At 38.2% G+C, this 15,425-nt stretch overlaps 1 protein-coding gene across 2 annotated transcripts; it reads left to right on the top strand.

Annotated features, from left to right (window-relative positions):
• Positions 1-1,311: 1,311 nt before the first annotated feature.
• LOC121635655 (carboxy-terminal domain RNA polymerase II polypeptide A small phosphatase 1-like) lies at positions 1,312-15,212 on the top strand. 2 transcript variants are annotated; one of them, XM_041978922.1, is made up of 7 exons: positions 1,312-1,700; positions 9,819-9,967; positions 10,159-10,260; positions 10,602-10,658; positions 11,220-11,312; positions 11,928-12,113; positions 12,265-15,212. In XM_041978922.1, exons 1-7 carry the CDS (start codon positions 1,628-1,630, stop codon positions 12,391-12,393), a joined length of 789 nt encoding a protein of 262 aa, XP_041834856.1. In that variant the 5' UTR covers positions 1,312-1,627; the 3' UTR covers positions 12,394-15,212. The 2 variants fall into 2 exon arrangements, with proteins under 2 accessions (XP_041834856.1, XP_041834858.1); XM_041978924.1 differs by having other exon boundaries at positions 10,165-10,260.
• Positions 15,213-15,425: the final 213 nt, after the last annotated feature.

A 15,425-nucleotide genomic window follows, 5' to 3' on the forward strand; every position in this document is an offset into this window, starting at 1 on the left:
GGAGTCTATGGGGATTTGCTCTGTTTTGGAGCCAGCCCCTAGTGGATGAGAGGTGAACTGCAATTGGCATAGGCTTCACATTTTACAGGTGGAGGTTTTCACTTGTGTTTGCCACTCTGGTTCCTTGTACTTAAACTGTAATTACACCCCCTACACCACCCACTGCCGAATTTGAAAATGTGGGGTGATCAGGGAGCGGAGAGTAGGCAGGTTGTGGCAGCTGCAGGAAGTGCTGCTGGAAGTTGCTGCTGCTATATGTGAGCTGCTGTCTGTCGCCAGATGAGGATCAGCAGGTAAAGAATAAAGTCTGGTGTTACTTTTACACCCCTCAAAACCACAAATCCATCCCATTGCAGGAATATTTAATCAGAAACTCTGAAAGAACAGAAGTCTGAAACTAGAAAATCTACACCATATAAGTTCACATCCCTTCAAATGCTTTGGTGGGCCTAGTTGTCTATCCCTGCATGGTATGACCCTTCCATCAGCATTTGGAGGGGGGCCTGTGTTTTTTTTTTTTTTTAATTTTTTGTGATAACTTCTCTATATCATGAAAAACATAACCTGGTTTACCCTGTAGATTGAGTTATATGCCATATTTTACCCACAAAATCCCGTTTTTAAAATAAATAAAAAAATACTAATTTTATCAACAGTATATGTGGTTTTAATTACAATTAAGTAATACTGTGACGTTTACAGCTCAAAAAACACATTTTTGGTGCTCTACCCCTTTAAAGATTGAGCAACAATCGGATGTAAACGTTACAGAGCAGAATGAATATGCATAGCTAAAACAGGGACTGCACTTGTGCGACGCTCCCTGGCTTAAGGCAGTTTCAAGGGGACCCAAACTGGGCGTTTCTTTACTGTTGCGCCTTATTTTTTTAAAAAAAGGAAAAAAACTTTTGCTCTTGAGTAACATTTTGCCCACAGTGGTCATTACACGACGACTGTAATTTACACTCACACACTGTACATGTGAACCATTTTCAAACACAGTACTTACAAGTGATCTCAAGCCACAGTTTAAGATCACTTTGCGAGCTGTCGTCGAAGCTGAAGTTATGTATCACTTTATTTTAACATTTTAATGATATAAAAACAAGATAAATCATTGTTCGAGTGACTGTACGTAACTGTATGTGGCAAAATGTGTTTCTTTATTCAGCTTTAAATAAGTTTAGTAGTCTAAAAGTGAACCCGGCGTAACTTTTGAACAACTTTGCTCAGACTGCTCTTTAGGGATCATCGTCAAATTTGTAGACACGTCGAGGCGGAGTGTTATATGCGACCGTTCCCTCCCTGCGCCACTTTAAGTGAAATGGGAAGCCTTGAAACCTCCATGTTTGTATCTTGAAATTGCAAGCGGAGTTGAGCACCATATTGAATCAAAGTTGCCAACTCCGTAACAAATGTTTTATAACTTCAAGTCTTCAAACGTTAGCGGATATCCGAGTGGACAACAAAACTCGAGGTGTAATGGACGCGCTGTAAGCGACTTGTTGCGGTGTTTTCCCGGCGCCTTTTAGTTTTGTTTTCACGTGAAGTTCATGCAGCACCGAGTCGGCGAACAATCCCGAACTTTAAAGTGTGAGGTCAGCACTCTGGACCAGATCTGGATCTGATGGACAATCCGTCCTCAATCATCACCCAAGTCAGCCGGGATGAAGAGGGGAGTAAAGCTGCAGGAGAAAGGGGTGAGACTCTTCATTTTTGTACGCTGCAGTAATGTTAGAAAAAGTTTTGCAGCTCTGCGATCAGACCCTAAAACTCACAGCCTACGCAGTAATCTGCTTACAACATTTTACAGTAGACACCGTGGCAGGAATATATTACATTTCTGTCTCCCCACGCAAGAAAAAAACAAAAACAAAAGCAAACAACAGCTCTGAAACTGGCAGATTTTAACTGTCAGTGATCATTGATGCGGCCCTTTGGCCTGTGATGAAACTGAAGGAAATGACGTTCAGGTCCTTGATTAGAACTAAACAGGCCAACTCACAAGTTTCTCATGGACCTGTCACAGACACAATTATTTACATACATATATAACAAGTTTTAATCAACTAGGGAGGATTTAAAGCAGTACTTTTTTGCTATTATTATTATGAAATTCTGTATGTTGAGAATAAATCAGGACTGTATTCATGCATGCAAAAGGGATTTTAATAAATGAGTTCAGCTGTAGGCATCCATCCACACAAGATGACAACTAGAACATTCAATTCAATTGGTAGTTGGAGCATATTGTGAGAATCCATAAAGCGTAGCATGTTGGGATGGTTGTTTTGGTAATGTCAGGGTCTCAGACGCCCATCTGCCCACCTGAACTTACAGGATCAAACATCTTAATCAACTGTCTTATTGCATCTTTTGATATGCTGTTTGGATTTCACGCAGCTGTAACCATCAATACATTTTTCAGCTTGAGTTTTCCAAGTCTGAACACAATGTTTATTGGATTAAAAATAAGGAATAAATGCAGGTAAAGCCATTAAAAGCATAAACATCACACTGCAGCCACATAAAACGTCCACGAATGTGATCGTGTTGGCCACTATCTGGTCGTAGTTATTAAAATTCCCTTCTGTTTTCCTCTAAACACAGTGAAAAGACCAGCGTATTGCAGGTTACCAATAAGCTGGTAATTAATAATCTGGTGACCTGCCAGTCATGATCCAATGCTTCTGACATTTAAATTGTGGCTGGAGGTGAAGACTATATTCAGCTGACTACAGTAGTGCTAGTAGGATCAAGTAGGATCAAGTGAAAAGTGAACTGATGATGCTTCAAATCACAACTTTGTTTCTTTTTTTTGTAAATGTATATTAGCTTAATCCATTGCATAGCCTCCTCTGCATACTTGTGAGCATTTTTTACTCACTTTGACACATAGCTGCTGTATAAAACCACATGTTGACTCTGTTTAACCTTGAACGGACTCTGACACATGTAGGAAAAATAAAAATAAATATGGGATTGGGTTGCTTTTGGCTAATTTCTGCATGCAACTACAAAGAAATCTGGGAAAAAGTTCAGTAAAATGAGAGAAATCCAGGGGTGATTGATTGGTACCGACCATCCAGTTGCTTGTAGAGTGAGAATGCATGGTGTATGTTGTAGATTTTGTTAGCCTTAAACAAAAAAAGGTGAATAAAATGGACATTGGCTGGATTCAGAGGATGGTGACAACTAAATGAAACTTCTGCAGCCACTTTGATGAAGACTCCTCTTCTATCAAACCACATATTTAAAGAAAATTGCATATTTTGTTCATGAAAGCCCTCTGAAATGACTCCCAATGACTCAAATCCCTGAAGCAGAATTCTATTTGATCGATTGATTGCTAATTTAAATATATAATCAGCTATGTTAACACCAGTATCAGACATGTGACTTGTTCAAAGTAAAGCTGCTCAGTTTTTATTTTGTTTTTGTTTTTGGGGTTTTTAAGTGGTTTGAGATTGTAGGTCTGATAAGTCAGAGCATCTCATCATGATGTGACAGATCAGCATTTGAATTATTCATTTTTGATAAGTTTTGGGTGAGGATCTAACATATGACGGAGGTTTTTGTGTGTAATGTTCAAGTCATGTTTAGAAAAAAGGTAGAGTTGCATGTTCGTTGTTACTCAGCAGAATTAGTCACTTAAAAAAAAAAAAAAAATCTTGATAATTGTGTTTTTTTTTCTTGACTTTCAGCACCTCTCGGCTCACACTGGTAACCTCTCTCACTCTGTGTGGTTTCTTAGGAGTTATTTAAAGTCATAGCGAACAGCAGCTCTGAAAAAGTTTTCAGTTCAAACGATTGTTTGCTCTGTTTGAAACCAGATGCGTTTGGGTTTTTTTTAAAAGCACGTCTGGCTCTTTAATTGGTTGAATTTGAGCTATATAAATGTAAGTAAAAATCTTTGAAGCATTATTGTTTTTTTTTTTAATATGACTGAATCTAAAGATGGACTCATTGTCTTTGTAGTAACCCAGTGCTTCTTCCATTTATTGTGACTTTAATTGAAGCCATGCTGTAAAAGATGTCTTTAAAGGCAGCATGTGTTGCTTTTAATGAACTTTTCTGCATTAATCATTTAAGTATAAAAGAGCTTTGCTAGGAGCACTCCTACAGAATCATTATGTCACTTTTGGGCTGGTTGCTGATAGTCTGTTTGGGTCTTTTGACCTTTAGTCTGAAGCACACAGCATCAATTTCTATCTAAAAACGATCTTCACAATCTAATATCTGATGCCTCCGAGCCCAAAGAAGTTGACGCTGCTTCTGGATAAAGTTAAGATAAATCTTTAGACTTTATATTAAAGTCTTGAGTTGTATTTTGTAGTGTTTGGCAAAGGTTTCCCACAGTAATCTATCACCCATGTGGCTCTGTCAGCTGTTGAGAAATGACTGTTGTTGATTCAGTACATCTGAGGGACCAAAGATCACTGGTGTTTACCTTGTGCTCGGGCCCTTACCCTTTACTCACTGAAATTTCTTTAGGTTGCTTGAATAGTTTTATGATATTCTGCACTGTAGAGGAGAAACCTGCAAAGCCCTTCCCATCTTTCTTTCAGGATTCTTGTTTTTATACATTTGAATGATTTTTCTAGACAAACTGCAGGTCCTTTGCTTTGACATAATTCTGTTTTTAGCCACATTACTGCCCTTACATGGCAACTTTTCAACTAATCAAACTGTTTTGCAGTCCTGAAAATAGATGTAAATTAATACATTTAAAAATATTTTTTTTTCCTGTAGTGCAAATATGCAGCATCTACACCAATCAGCCAGACCATAATGACCTCTTGATTCATACTGATGCCACCAAAAGAGCATCTTTGGGTCCAGGCTGTCTGCTACTTGGCTGTGAACAATAAATCCTTTAGGGTTGTGGGGTGGGATCTTAATACTTGTCACAGATGTCGTTATATCCCATCAGACTGGTATCTGGGGTGTTTTTATAGGACCCATTGCTACTGGGCTGCTACTCTTACCCAATAGGATTTATGACTGGTCTGTAAAAGCTTTTAGGTAGCTAGTGTCTGTGTGAATGTTAAAAATCAGATTACACACTATTCAACAGGGAGGGCTGAGTTAGCCACATACATGTCAATAGAGTTAATGTTTTGGCTGGTTGGTGTATAGACTGGTATCAGAGCCCAAATTTTTGCAGGTATTTTTGATTTTAAAGAGTTAATTTTCTCCCAGGGGGGGAAAAAAAAGATTAGTACTTCATCTTGTACTCAGAGGCATCTACTAATAAAAAACTTACTTAAATTTTAAAAGAGTTGATGCAGAATAATGGCCAGAAGGCCTGACCACACCCCTGTTTTTATAGAAAACAGTAAAAATGTAGAAGCATGCTGCATTCAGGTAGCCATCTGTTTGTGATAGATGATTATCACAGCAGTTTTTCTGTAGTACTCTTTAGCCAGTGTAGGGCTGGGCGATATGAACTAAATCTTATATCTCCATATTTTTTACCTGAATCACGATATACGATATATATCACAATATATTTATTTATTTATTTTGTCAAGTAACCAAAGAGACTGTTCTAATTTACAGCCTTCATTGCTAAATATATTTTTATTAAGGATCAACAGCACATATGCATTAAAACAGCTGACTGAAATTAAAGTACCTTTATATTAAATTAAATGCTCCTAAAACAAAATAAATTCAAAATACTTTTCAATGAGCATAACAAAAATACAGCAAAAGATGCTTTTAACTCAAAACAAGCCATCTCGATATAAACGATATTCCCTCCTTCTATATTGCGTCTGATAAAGTATATATATTATTGCCCAGCCCTAGCCAGTAGACACATTCATTAGATACAGTAAGAATGACAGAAAAGTCATTTAACATTCAGCAGGATGGCAACCTGACACAGTCTGAATCCTAAAGAACTATCTTTAGTGACAACAAGATTAAGGGCTTGATCTTAGACAGAAAACATGAAATTAAAAACCATCAAATGTAACATACTTTCTACTTTTAACTCTCTGACGGTTGTCGGTCAAACAGGCCACCAAACATAACTATGTAGATTTAAAAAAAACTAACTGAAAGTCACTCTTGGCGTGCTGTTTGTCCACGTTTCATGGCACTAGTTACATTTTCCTTCCTGTTATTTAGCAGTTTTCTTCGCCTGCTTTTTGCCTGTTCTTTGATTGACCGGATTCCTCACCAGGCGGTAAACCGGAGCAGAGTAGGACTGACTTTATGAATGGTGCAGAAAGCAGGTGATGGCAAGAAAACGCTGGATTCCACCTGGTCTGGCTGGGTCACATTCCATCTGCCACCAGAGCTGATTGTGAAAGCGGCTTTCTACCCCACTAAAAATATGCATCTAGTTTATTTTTGAGGGGAGCAGTGTCAAATTGCACAGAGCAGATAAGCCAAACAGAAGTCACGTAACTCACATAAAGAATAGCTGTCGCTGCAACAAGGGAGAGATCAACAAATCTGGATTCTGGACCTCTAAAGAACCCTTAAAAACTCATTCCTGCCAAGTGACTTAAAACTGCAAGCATGCTTTTGTTTTATTACTCCCACTGATGAAATGTGCTGATATCACTACTGCTAGAGGGCCCCATCCTTTCTGATGAGTCAAGTTTAAGTCTCAGTCGGGGGAATATTTTTCTTTAATCCACGGCCTGCAGGAAGTTCTCTTCCCCTGCATATTACCTCATCTTTGTCATCTTCATAATGCCTCTTTTTGTAAATTAATGCATGCTTTGTGCTCTTAGCACCCAGTTTGTATAGTTAGTATTTCCTGCAGAAAAGCACATGATAAAAGATATAAATACTAAATTGAATGTAGAGGTTTAGAAGCAAAATATACAATTAAGACCATGGGAGTGAATGCTGGAAATTACAGACATGGAGTTAAAAAGGAAGCAAGAGTGTTGCTTTTGTTTTCATAAACAGAGCCTTTCTTATCTGGCAAGAATTAAGGTTAGTTTAGCTTATTTGAGATAAGATCTCCAGCAATTAAGAATTAGTGTGAGATAAAAGGGAAACAACAGTTTGAATCTTACATGGACGACACAAACAAGATATTGAGGTAAAACTGAGCATGAAGAAGAAGCCACGTGAATAATAGCACACTCTTACGCTTGTTCCTCTAAAACATGTTAGTGAGTAGCTTCCTCCACTGATACCCGTCTGTTTCCTTTTCCTGGTTTGGCCTGCATGCGGTGGAGGCCGGCGGAGGGTCACACAGGGTTTGAATCCGCAAATGGAGGAGGAGGGAATGGCAGAGAGGGAATGAAAGAGGCGTGAGAGATGGACAACAGAGGTTTGTGTGTTGGTAACACAGTCACGTCCGGACAGAAAGAGAGAGGGAGTATGGAGCATAAAGAGGCAGAAACAAAGTCTTAATGTGAGAAAGAAAAGTGGGGAGAAGTGTTAATTACAGATCTACTGGATACAGAGGGCTTAACAAACAAAGAAGAAACCATTTTAGCAACTAAGATAAACATTTGTGGCTCAGAACCAACAATATTTCTATTTTATTGAAAACAAGGAAATGAATATATATATATATATATTCACATTAAAAGCTTTAAACTCTTTAAAATATTAACTTTAAGAAGTCATTGGTCTATTAGCAGAAATTCAGGGTAATATTCAGAACTTCTGCTTGTCTATCACTGTTAAAAAAGGAAGGGATAACTAGTTGGTTGCAGTCTGCAACTTTACCACTAGATGTCTCCACCTACTGCACATTGCTTCTATTAACAGATCTACCCAAACACCTTTTGCAGTGGCTGGATTGGAGTTTTTTTTTTCTTATAGACCACCACAGAAATGACACAGCCACATTTTTCATGATACCTTGACTGCCACAAAACATTTTAAATGTTAAATTGACTTGATATTGAAATGCTGCAGAGAGGAAGCGTTTTTCAGTATTTTAGTTCATATGCAGTGCATCACATTGTCCTTGTTCTTGTACCTAAGTTATATCTCTCTGATATTCTGGCTTTTCTTTTTTTCATATATATATATATATATATATATATATATATATATATATATATATATATATATATAATATTAGGACTGCATCTAATTATTCTGATGGTCGATTAGTCACCCACTATTAAAACGACTAGTCGACCAATCGGATTATGTATTTCATGATCATTACAAATGGATCTTATTTCACTTTCAGCTTTGAAATTTTGCATAAGGTTGTTAAGTAAGTCCGACGTGCCTCCTCTTTAAATGTTTGAGCATTGCAGACGTACTTCTGTGGTACACAAGGTCCGCTTTCTCACACGTATTTAATTTATTTTCTAAGTTTAACGTGAAGTTATCGCAGACTTTTAACGTTCTACACCGCAGTTTTCTTCCCTAGTCCGCCACCATATTTTCCCCCTGCCGTACTTTATTGCGCATGTGCAACTCTCAGCAGAGATAGGATTAGAAGACAATGTCTCACTTTGTAGTTTTTTGCTGTAATTTGATTGGAGTTTTCTGACATGCTTTAAAACTTCTTTTAAACTTATTTTTGTGGCCCTAGTTGCTTCTGTCTGTCACAACATCTTTCATCAGTGTCTGTCTATTGTGACTAGCAGCTCTGAAACCAAACACGTTAATATATCAGATTAGACTGAATGTATTCAGTATTCAGTTTGGAATATGAGAGAAGGTAAAGGAAACCACAACATGTTTGGGAAACTAGAACCAGGAAGGTTTGATAATGATCAGCTTAGCATCACAGCTAGTAAAACAAAACGGTTTCTATGCATCATGCATGTCAAATCTGCTATGCAAACTACATCCAAAAAATGGTGCATGCACTATGTAATTATATAAGCTGTATGCATATATATATATATATATGCCACAAATATAATTATCATTGAACCGTAAACTGTGGTGTGTGTGAATAGAAATGTATTAATGTTTTGAAACAACACAGAATGACTGAAGAGCAGATCTTTGAACAAGCATTGAGCTGCACAGGAGCACAGCTCTCTTTCCTACCTGTCAGAATAAACCCACACTAACTGCCATTTTGCTCTGGTTAATCATCAGTTTGCCAGCAATCTGCAGGAGCTTTTGTTGTATTAAGTCAAGTCAAACATTGAACTAAATGATGCACATCATGTAGCCAGAGTTTTTTTCCTCTCTCTCAATAAATGTGATTACAGTTGTTACACAGGGAAGTGGGTGTGTGCATCATTGTGATGAACCTGAAGTGTAACTCTGTCTTCGTTTGGGCTGTTAGATCACATTTTATTAAGGTTACAGTTCACAATCTGAGTTAACACTTCATGCTTTGAACGCCATCAGTGTAATGTTTACATACAGTGAATACGGAAGTACTAGCATGAAGCGTGTGCAAGAATTCATCTGCTGTATTCTGATTGGCTCACTGCATTCATTTATAAACTCCTGATCTGCTTGACGTGGCTTTCCAATGGCAAGTTCCCACCACAGTGTGCGGTAAGTGAAGCGTTCAAGTGCTGCTCAAGTGGCTGAGGCTGTTTTCTGCTGACATCAAATGAGAGATAGTTACGCAAGAGCTGCTGACATGCATCTCCAGAAGTATTTGTGCATGAGACGAAAGTACAAGAAAAGCTGCTTGGATGTTCAGTTTAGCTGTTTAGATGGCGTCATCAGTCAGGTGACATTAGTCATTTGAAGCTAACACAGGAAGACTTGCACATTTTCTGTATTTAAGTAATGCTGAATGAACAATATTATTGAGATTTTCTTTATAACTTTATAACTCTAGAAGTTGTATAGATAGTGATTAATAAAACAGTACTAATTCTAAGTTTTGCTGCCATCCTCTGCAGGGTCTTCTCCTTCTCCATCCAGCAAGAAGCCCCGGAGCGGAGGCCTCTTCTCCAACCTGTTCTGCTGCCTGTGTCGGGACCAACCTGAACCCCCACCAGTTAATAACAATGCCCCTCTCTTAGTTGAAGAGAATGGAACTGTCTCCAAGGTGTGTTTATTTCTTCCTTGTTTATCAGAGCACAAGGATAAAACATATTCTGGAGTCAGACAAAAAAAAAAAAAGGACTAATGTCGGTTCTTGAAAGTGAAAAATTTTGCACTCCTCCCCACTTTCTTCTGACTTTCTTTACACAATCTTGTGCCCAGGCTTAAGGAAATTTTGTTTTGTGGTATTTTGAGATTCAGGCAAAACCACTGCTGCCTCCAGTGAAGTCAAAAGACGCTGGAAAGATCTGTGTGGTCATAGACCTGGATGAGACATTAGTTCACAGCTCTTTTAAGGTAAGATTTAATTTCTCAGACATAGTTGTCCCCTGTGATCACATGTTACAACATTAGATAGCTATGTTCAGCAGTAAGAAACACTCTGAGCTCCACAGTTTCCCCCCATATCGTAGTTGTTGGCTCTGACTGTGACATTTCTGTTGTCGCTGGCAAACTCCAAACCCAGACCAGTGGGTTCATGAACCCAAATAAACAGCTCTACGTGCAAACACTTGAGGCGGCTGTTTGTCTCTACCTGCATCGTCATGTCCATTCAATGATTTACTCTGCAAGAAATGAACCTTTACATGTGGAAATGTCCATGTTGGTTAAAATGGACTCTCTTGTTTTCTTACCAGCCTGTGAACAACGCAGATTTCATCATTCCTGTGGAAATCGATGGAACAGTACACCAGGTAATGCTAGCATCCTGCTCAAATGTGTTCATAGTCTCACTTGTGCTCATCTGCTGTCCTCGTCTTGTGATTACAGCTGTGTGACAGCACTCCTCTTGACTTTATTGCTGAGGGTAGAAGGTGCTGTCTGCATTTAAGGGATTTGAGGATGGCCGCTTGGAGCGTGATGACATACCATGGGTCTGGGCCTGATTCAAGTAATCCAGGATAGGTTTGTTCAGACAAGCACAGCCTGTTCCGGATGACTTGGTTCAGGAACGCCACCCTCAGACACCAACACAGCAACAAGAAGGAAAAAAAAAAAGAAATGGAGGAGGAACCTCAAAGAGACAGATGCTTTTCTCTCTGTAATCTATGTGCATTTTAAAATGTAGCCACGTAGGTCTAACAAGCCCAGTGTTGCTTAGAAATGTTAGTGAAATTTTAAAAACTACACACATAAATGTAACTGCAGTCTATAAGTTAACCAGACGAAATAATGGATTTCCTCAGGCCCCCATGATCTGTAGAAACATGTATTTAGAAATATGAACCTGTTTTAGAAACTGCTGTGTGTTCCAGGTGTATGTCCTGAAGCGGCCGCATGTCGATGAGTTTTTGAAGAGGATGGGAGAACTGTTTGAGTGTGTCCTGTTTACTGCCAGTTTAGCCAAGGTAACAATGACTATGCATCACTTTGAATTTGTGTATTAATTTAAGGAGCAAAGGCAGTGTGCTTGTTTATACTACAAAGATCTGGGTGCTAAAATGACCTGGTTGTAGGCCAAACCTTTCAGATATTTGACGCATTATGAAATAAAAACTTATGACAAAGGAGGTTGAAATCTTCTTTGATGCAACAATAGGAAACATTTCACACAATTTCAAAGTGGAGATGACGCAACACAGTGGTAAACATGCCCCTGTCGTAACTTTCTTGAAACGTGTAGCAGGCATCAGTATAAAAACAAGCATTTGAAAGATGGTAACATGCTTTCGCTGCTGCATCTGAAAATTTGTCTTTGTACTATTCTCAGCTGAATGTGGGGGTTAAATGATTGGCACAGCATCCTTTTTTTAATAAATAGGGTTGGACAGCAGCCAGTGATAACTCATAGAAAAATAATATATATATATATATATATAAGTAAACAGTGAACACTAGAATCCGAGGTAGAACATAAAGGGGGGGAAAATGGTAAATATACCATAGACCTCTGCACACATTCAGAGACCATTATTTCTACTGGAAAACATTCTGATTCATCCTTTAAATTTCATTTGAACCAGTATGCAGATCCAGTCTCTGATCTCCTGGACAAGTGGGGTGCATTCCGCTGCCGCCTCTTTAGGGAGTCTTGCGTCTTTCACCGAGGAAACTACGTCAAGGACCTGAGTCGCCTGGGTCGTGATCTCAACAAAGTCATCATTGTGGACAACTCCCCAGCCTCCTACATCTTCCACCCTGATAACGCAGTGAGTTATGATGCTGATGACTTTCCACTTGTCTTAAGAAAGTGTATGCTTAGATAATTCTTCATATATATAATTTATTCTTTTTTTCATCCATATTTACAATAATATGGATATCGTGGGTGTGTTTGCTGATCATTTTTGTTTTATTTAGGTGCCTGTGGCCTCGTGGTTTGACGACATGTCCGACACTGAGCTGCTGGACCTCATCCCTTTCTTCGAGAAGCTGAGCAAAGTGGATAACGTCTACACAGTCCTCAAGCACCAAGGGACCACAAGCTAACGGCGCCCGACTCTTCATTTCAGCTCCGAACAAAATGGCGTACAAAAAGAAAAAAAACCCAATAATGCACACACCAGCAAGGCTCCAGCTTCCAGCTATCACTGCCCACCAGAACACAGGTTGCTTCACAGCTGACCAAGCCTTTACCCTCCCAGTATCAAACCAACCTCATGTGTGGGTGTCTTCAGTGACTTCTTTGACAGTGTCAATGCTGCCACCTCCTGGTCAAACGGAGAACAGGCCTCGTATGAGTGAACGGATAAAAGGATGAGCGAATGTTTAATGACATTTCTGCAGTGTTGCTGAACTTGCCGCAGACGTCTGTAGAGCCAGGAATCCTCTGGACACAGAATGGGAACTGGACACAGACCTGTCGGGAATCTGGTCCTGCAAACTGATTGTAAGCAGGAATCAGGTGGAAAGTAATTGTTTTTGGAAAGGTTTACGTGCAAACACACTTGATTCGTCTTTGAAAGGGCAGATGGTGTATTCGTACTGTAGATTGTAAATGTCTGTTAAACATTTTGAAATTACCTTATCATTGTCACACATCCTAATTTTGTGAAGTGTCACACTATTTGTCTAAAGTCAAAAGCATGTGATCCCTGGGTGTCGTCTTAGAGATTTTAGATCAATGTGATCAGGTATTTTTTGAACAATTAAGACAGTGTTATGGATGAATCTAATTCTAAAAAAAAAAATTAAACTCAGCGGGGGTTGTAATATTGATGCATAATAAGGAGTTGTTTATCACTAATAAGGAAATGATTGGACAGCACTTTACAGGTTTAGTGTAGTCTGTAGTGCAAGTACTCCTTCCACTGCAGCGAGTAAATGGCTTAGAAAATAACATTATATAAGAAATCAGGATCTTTATGTGGTAATTTTGATATTTACCTTAGCATCAAATTTGCCAAGTCTATTAATCGTGTGTTTTTATGCTGCAGAAAAGCAATATAGCTTCATTTTTACAGCTTTTAATCCATGATTATTGATCTGCAGTGAAAGCAAAAAGCTGCATAGAGAGCCCCAAGCTCCTGATTGTAATTTCTTTCTCAAAACCTGATGCAAATATGTTCATATCAAACCTTCTGCAGCTGTATGTGTCAATGCTTGTTGGGTTTAGCTTTCGGAAGGCCATCTTTAGACAGATCAACGGCCAAAATGCAGCACATGTGCACCTGTGTGTCGACAAATATCATTACCAGTTGAGTCCAGAATTAAGAGGACCAGGACTGATTTCCAAAATCTGGAAATCAGTCACTGTTAATGGTGCATCACAACTGTGACTTCATGAGTGTGTCATATGTTTTTAAAGCTACGCACAAACCTTGAATTTTTCACTGCATTCTACATCTGTATTTGAATGATAGACGGAAGTTGTTCCCAACAAAGCTACCGGTAGGTTCGTCAGTTTGGTTGTCATAGTTTTCTTATCTAAGCGGTACCTTCGAATGCAAAGAGTGGTTCGGTTCAGTCCAGATTGAAGGGATAAAACCGCCCTGAAACTCTGAAACACTATTAATAAACAACTATCAGATGCAGGTACAGAGTGCATCTCTGTACTTTGTGATTGTTTTTGTTACCTAGCTGAGATACTTGCTCTGTTGGATGTAAATGATGTAATAATTCCACATAGTGCAGCTACAGCAGTATTTAACAGATAGAGAACAAAATCTATAAAGGTCAGGTTTTTCTTAAACTTAAAATATAGTTGCAAAAGACTGTATATTGGCCAACAAATGAACATAGCAGGATGCACCACCTCAAGACTTGTTCATTCACAGCTGAAGTGGATTAAGGGTGAAATGATCCTTTTATAATCTCATACTCTGTGAGAGTTTTTGTTGATGTTTTTCCTCATTTTAATGTTTTGGTCTTGTCAGAGAAAGAGCAACATAGTTCTTGAGAGCTTCGTGTTATCTCCCTTATTTGCGTTGACAATATCCTGTCGACACTGATGAATGAAAACGGTGGGTTTGACTAAGAGCCTGGATAGCAGGCTTGTTATGGGGCAGGGATGGAATTAAAATCCACCGCAGCATTATTTTTCTATGTTAAACAAGTTCTTGTCAATCAAATTAGCCTTTTTTTTTCTTTGAATTACTGATTTTATTTCTTATTTTGCCCAGGAGTGGTCCTCTGATACAATATTTATGTATGTTTTCCAATCGAAAAAGTTGATCTTGCTGTTTTCATGCAAGACCTGGTTGGATACCTCATGTATTAATTAGTAGGTAGAATATGGATCAGAAACACCAGCAAAAGACTAAAAATATAATATCTTACTGTTGTAGGCACATAACAGGGTAACCCTTTTGAAATGTGTTTCACATCTCGATTAGATAAAGTACTGATGCTGTTTTGAATTTGTTGGTGATAAGGAGTATTTATAGGAACATTCAGTCATCATTTATAACAAGTATTGTGTCACTATGGGGGCCCATTTGCTGATACTGTACTTCTTACACATTCAGTAGATATGTATATGTTGTTTTGCACAGTAATAAAGCAAACAAATTTCATTAATATATGGAATATTCATATTACTGTACTCATGATTCAGATAGATGTAACCTAATTTTTGACTTTTGTTGTTTTATCATACCAAATAATGTATGAATATGGACTGTATGTAATAATGCAATTTTTTTCCATAAATCCTAAAAGAAGATTGTCCAAGTGCTCTTTTGTTTGGCATTTTCTCTTAAGACAGGAAGAACAGAAATCTAGTGTTTGTATGTCTGGAAATTGGATTTTCAACAAAGTGCACCAGCACAATAATGCCAATAAAATAATTTCATTATTTTAAAAGAAAATAAAATCGTAGCATTGATCAGTTAATTGCTGGATTAAATGACTAGGCTACCTCACCAACTATTCCTCTTATTTTACGTAATGTTGCACTTGTTTTATTTGTTTATAAAGTTAAAATGTCTCCAAGTGAAACAGCTAATGGAATAGGCCTTCAAAAGACTCTTAATTCAATACTCAAAGCATAATTTGTGTGCTTTTTAACAGTAAATAAATCA

Source organism: Melanotaenia boesemani, chromosome 24 (genome assembly GCF_017639745.1).
Source record: "Melanotaenia boesemani isolate fMelBoe1 chromosome 24, fMelBoe1.pri, whole genome shotgun sequence".
Taxonomy (NCBI): Eukaryota; Metazoa; Chordata; class Actinopteri; order Atheriniformes; family Melanotaeniidae; genus Melanotaenia; species Melanotaenia boesemani.

What these genes read in the sequence shown, in the direction of transcription:
- LOC121635655 (XM_041978922.1), top strand. Translation starts at nt 1,628, where the DNA reads ATGGACAATCCGTCCTCAATCATCACCCAAGTCAGCCGGGATGAAGAG. An exon ending in TAAAGCTGCAGGAGAAAGGG is followed by an intron (nt 1,701 to 9,818) that starts GTGAGACTCTTC and finishes CATCCTCTGCAG; the next exon opens with GGTCTTCTCCTTCTCCATCC. An exon ending in AGAATGGAACTGTCTCCAAG is followed by an intron (nt 9,968 to 10,158) that starts GTGTGTTTATTT and finishes TGGTATTTTGAG; the next exon opens with ATTCAGGCAAAACCACTGCT.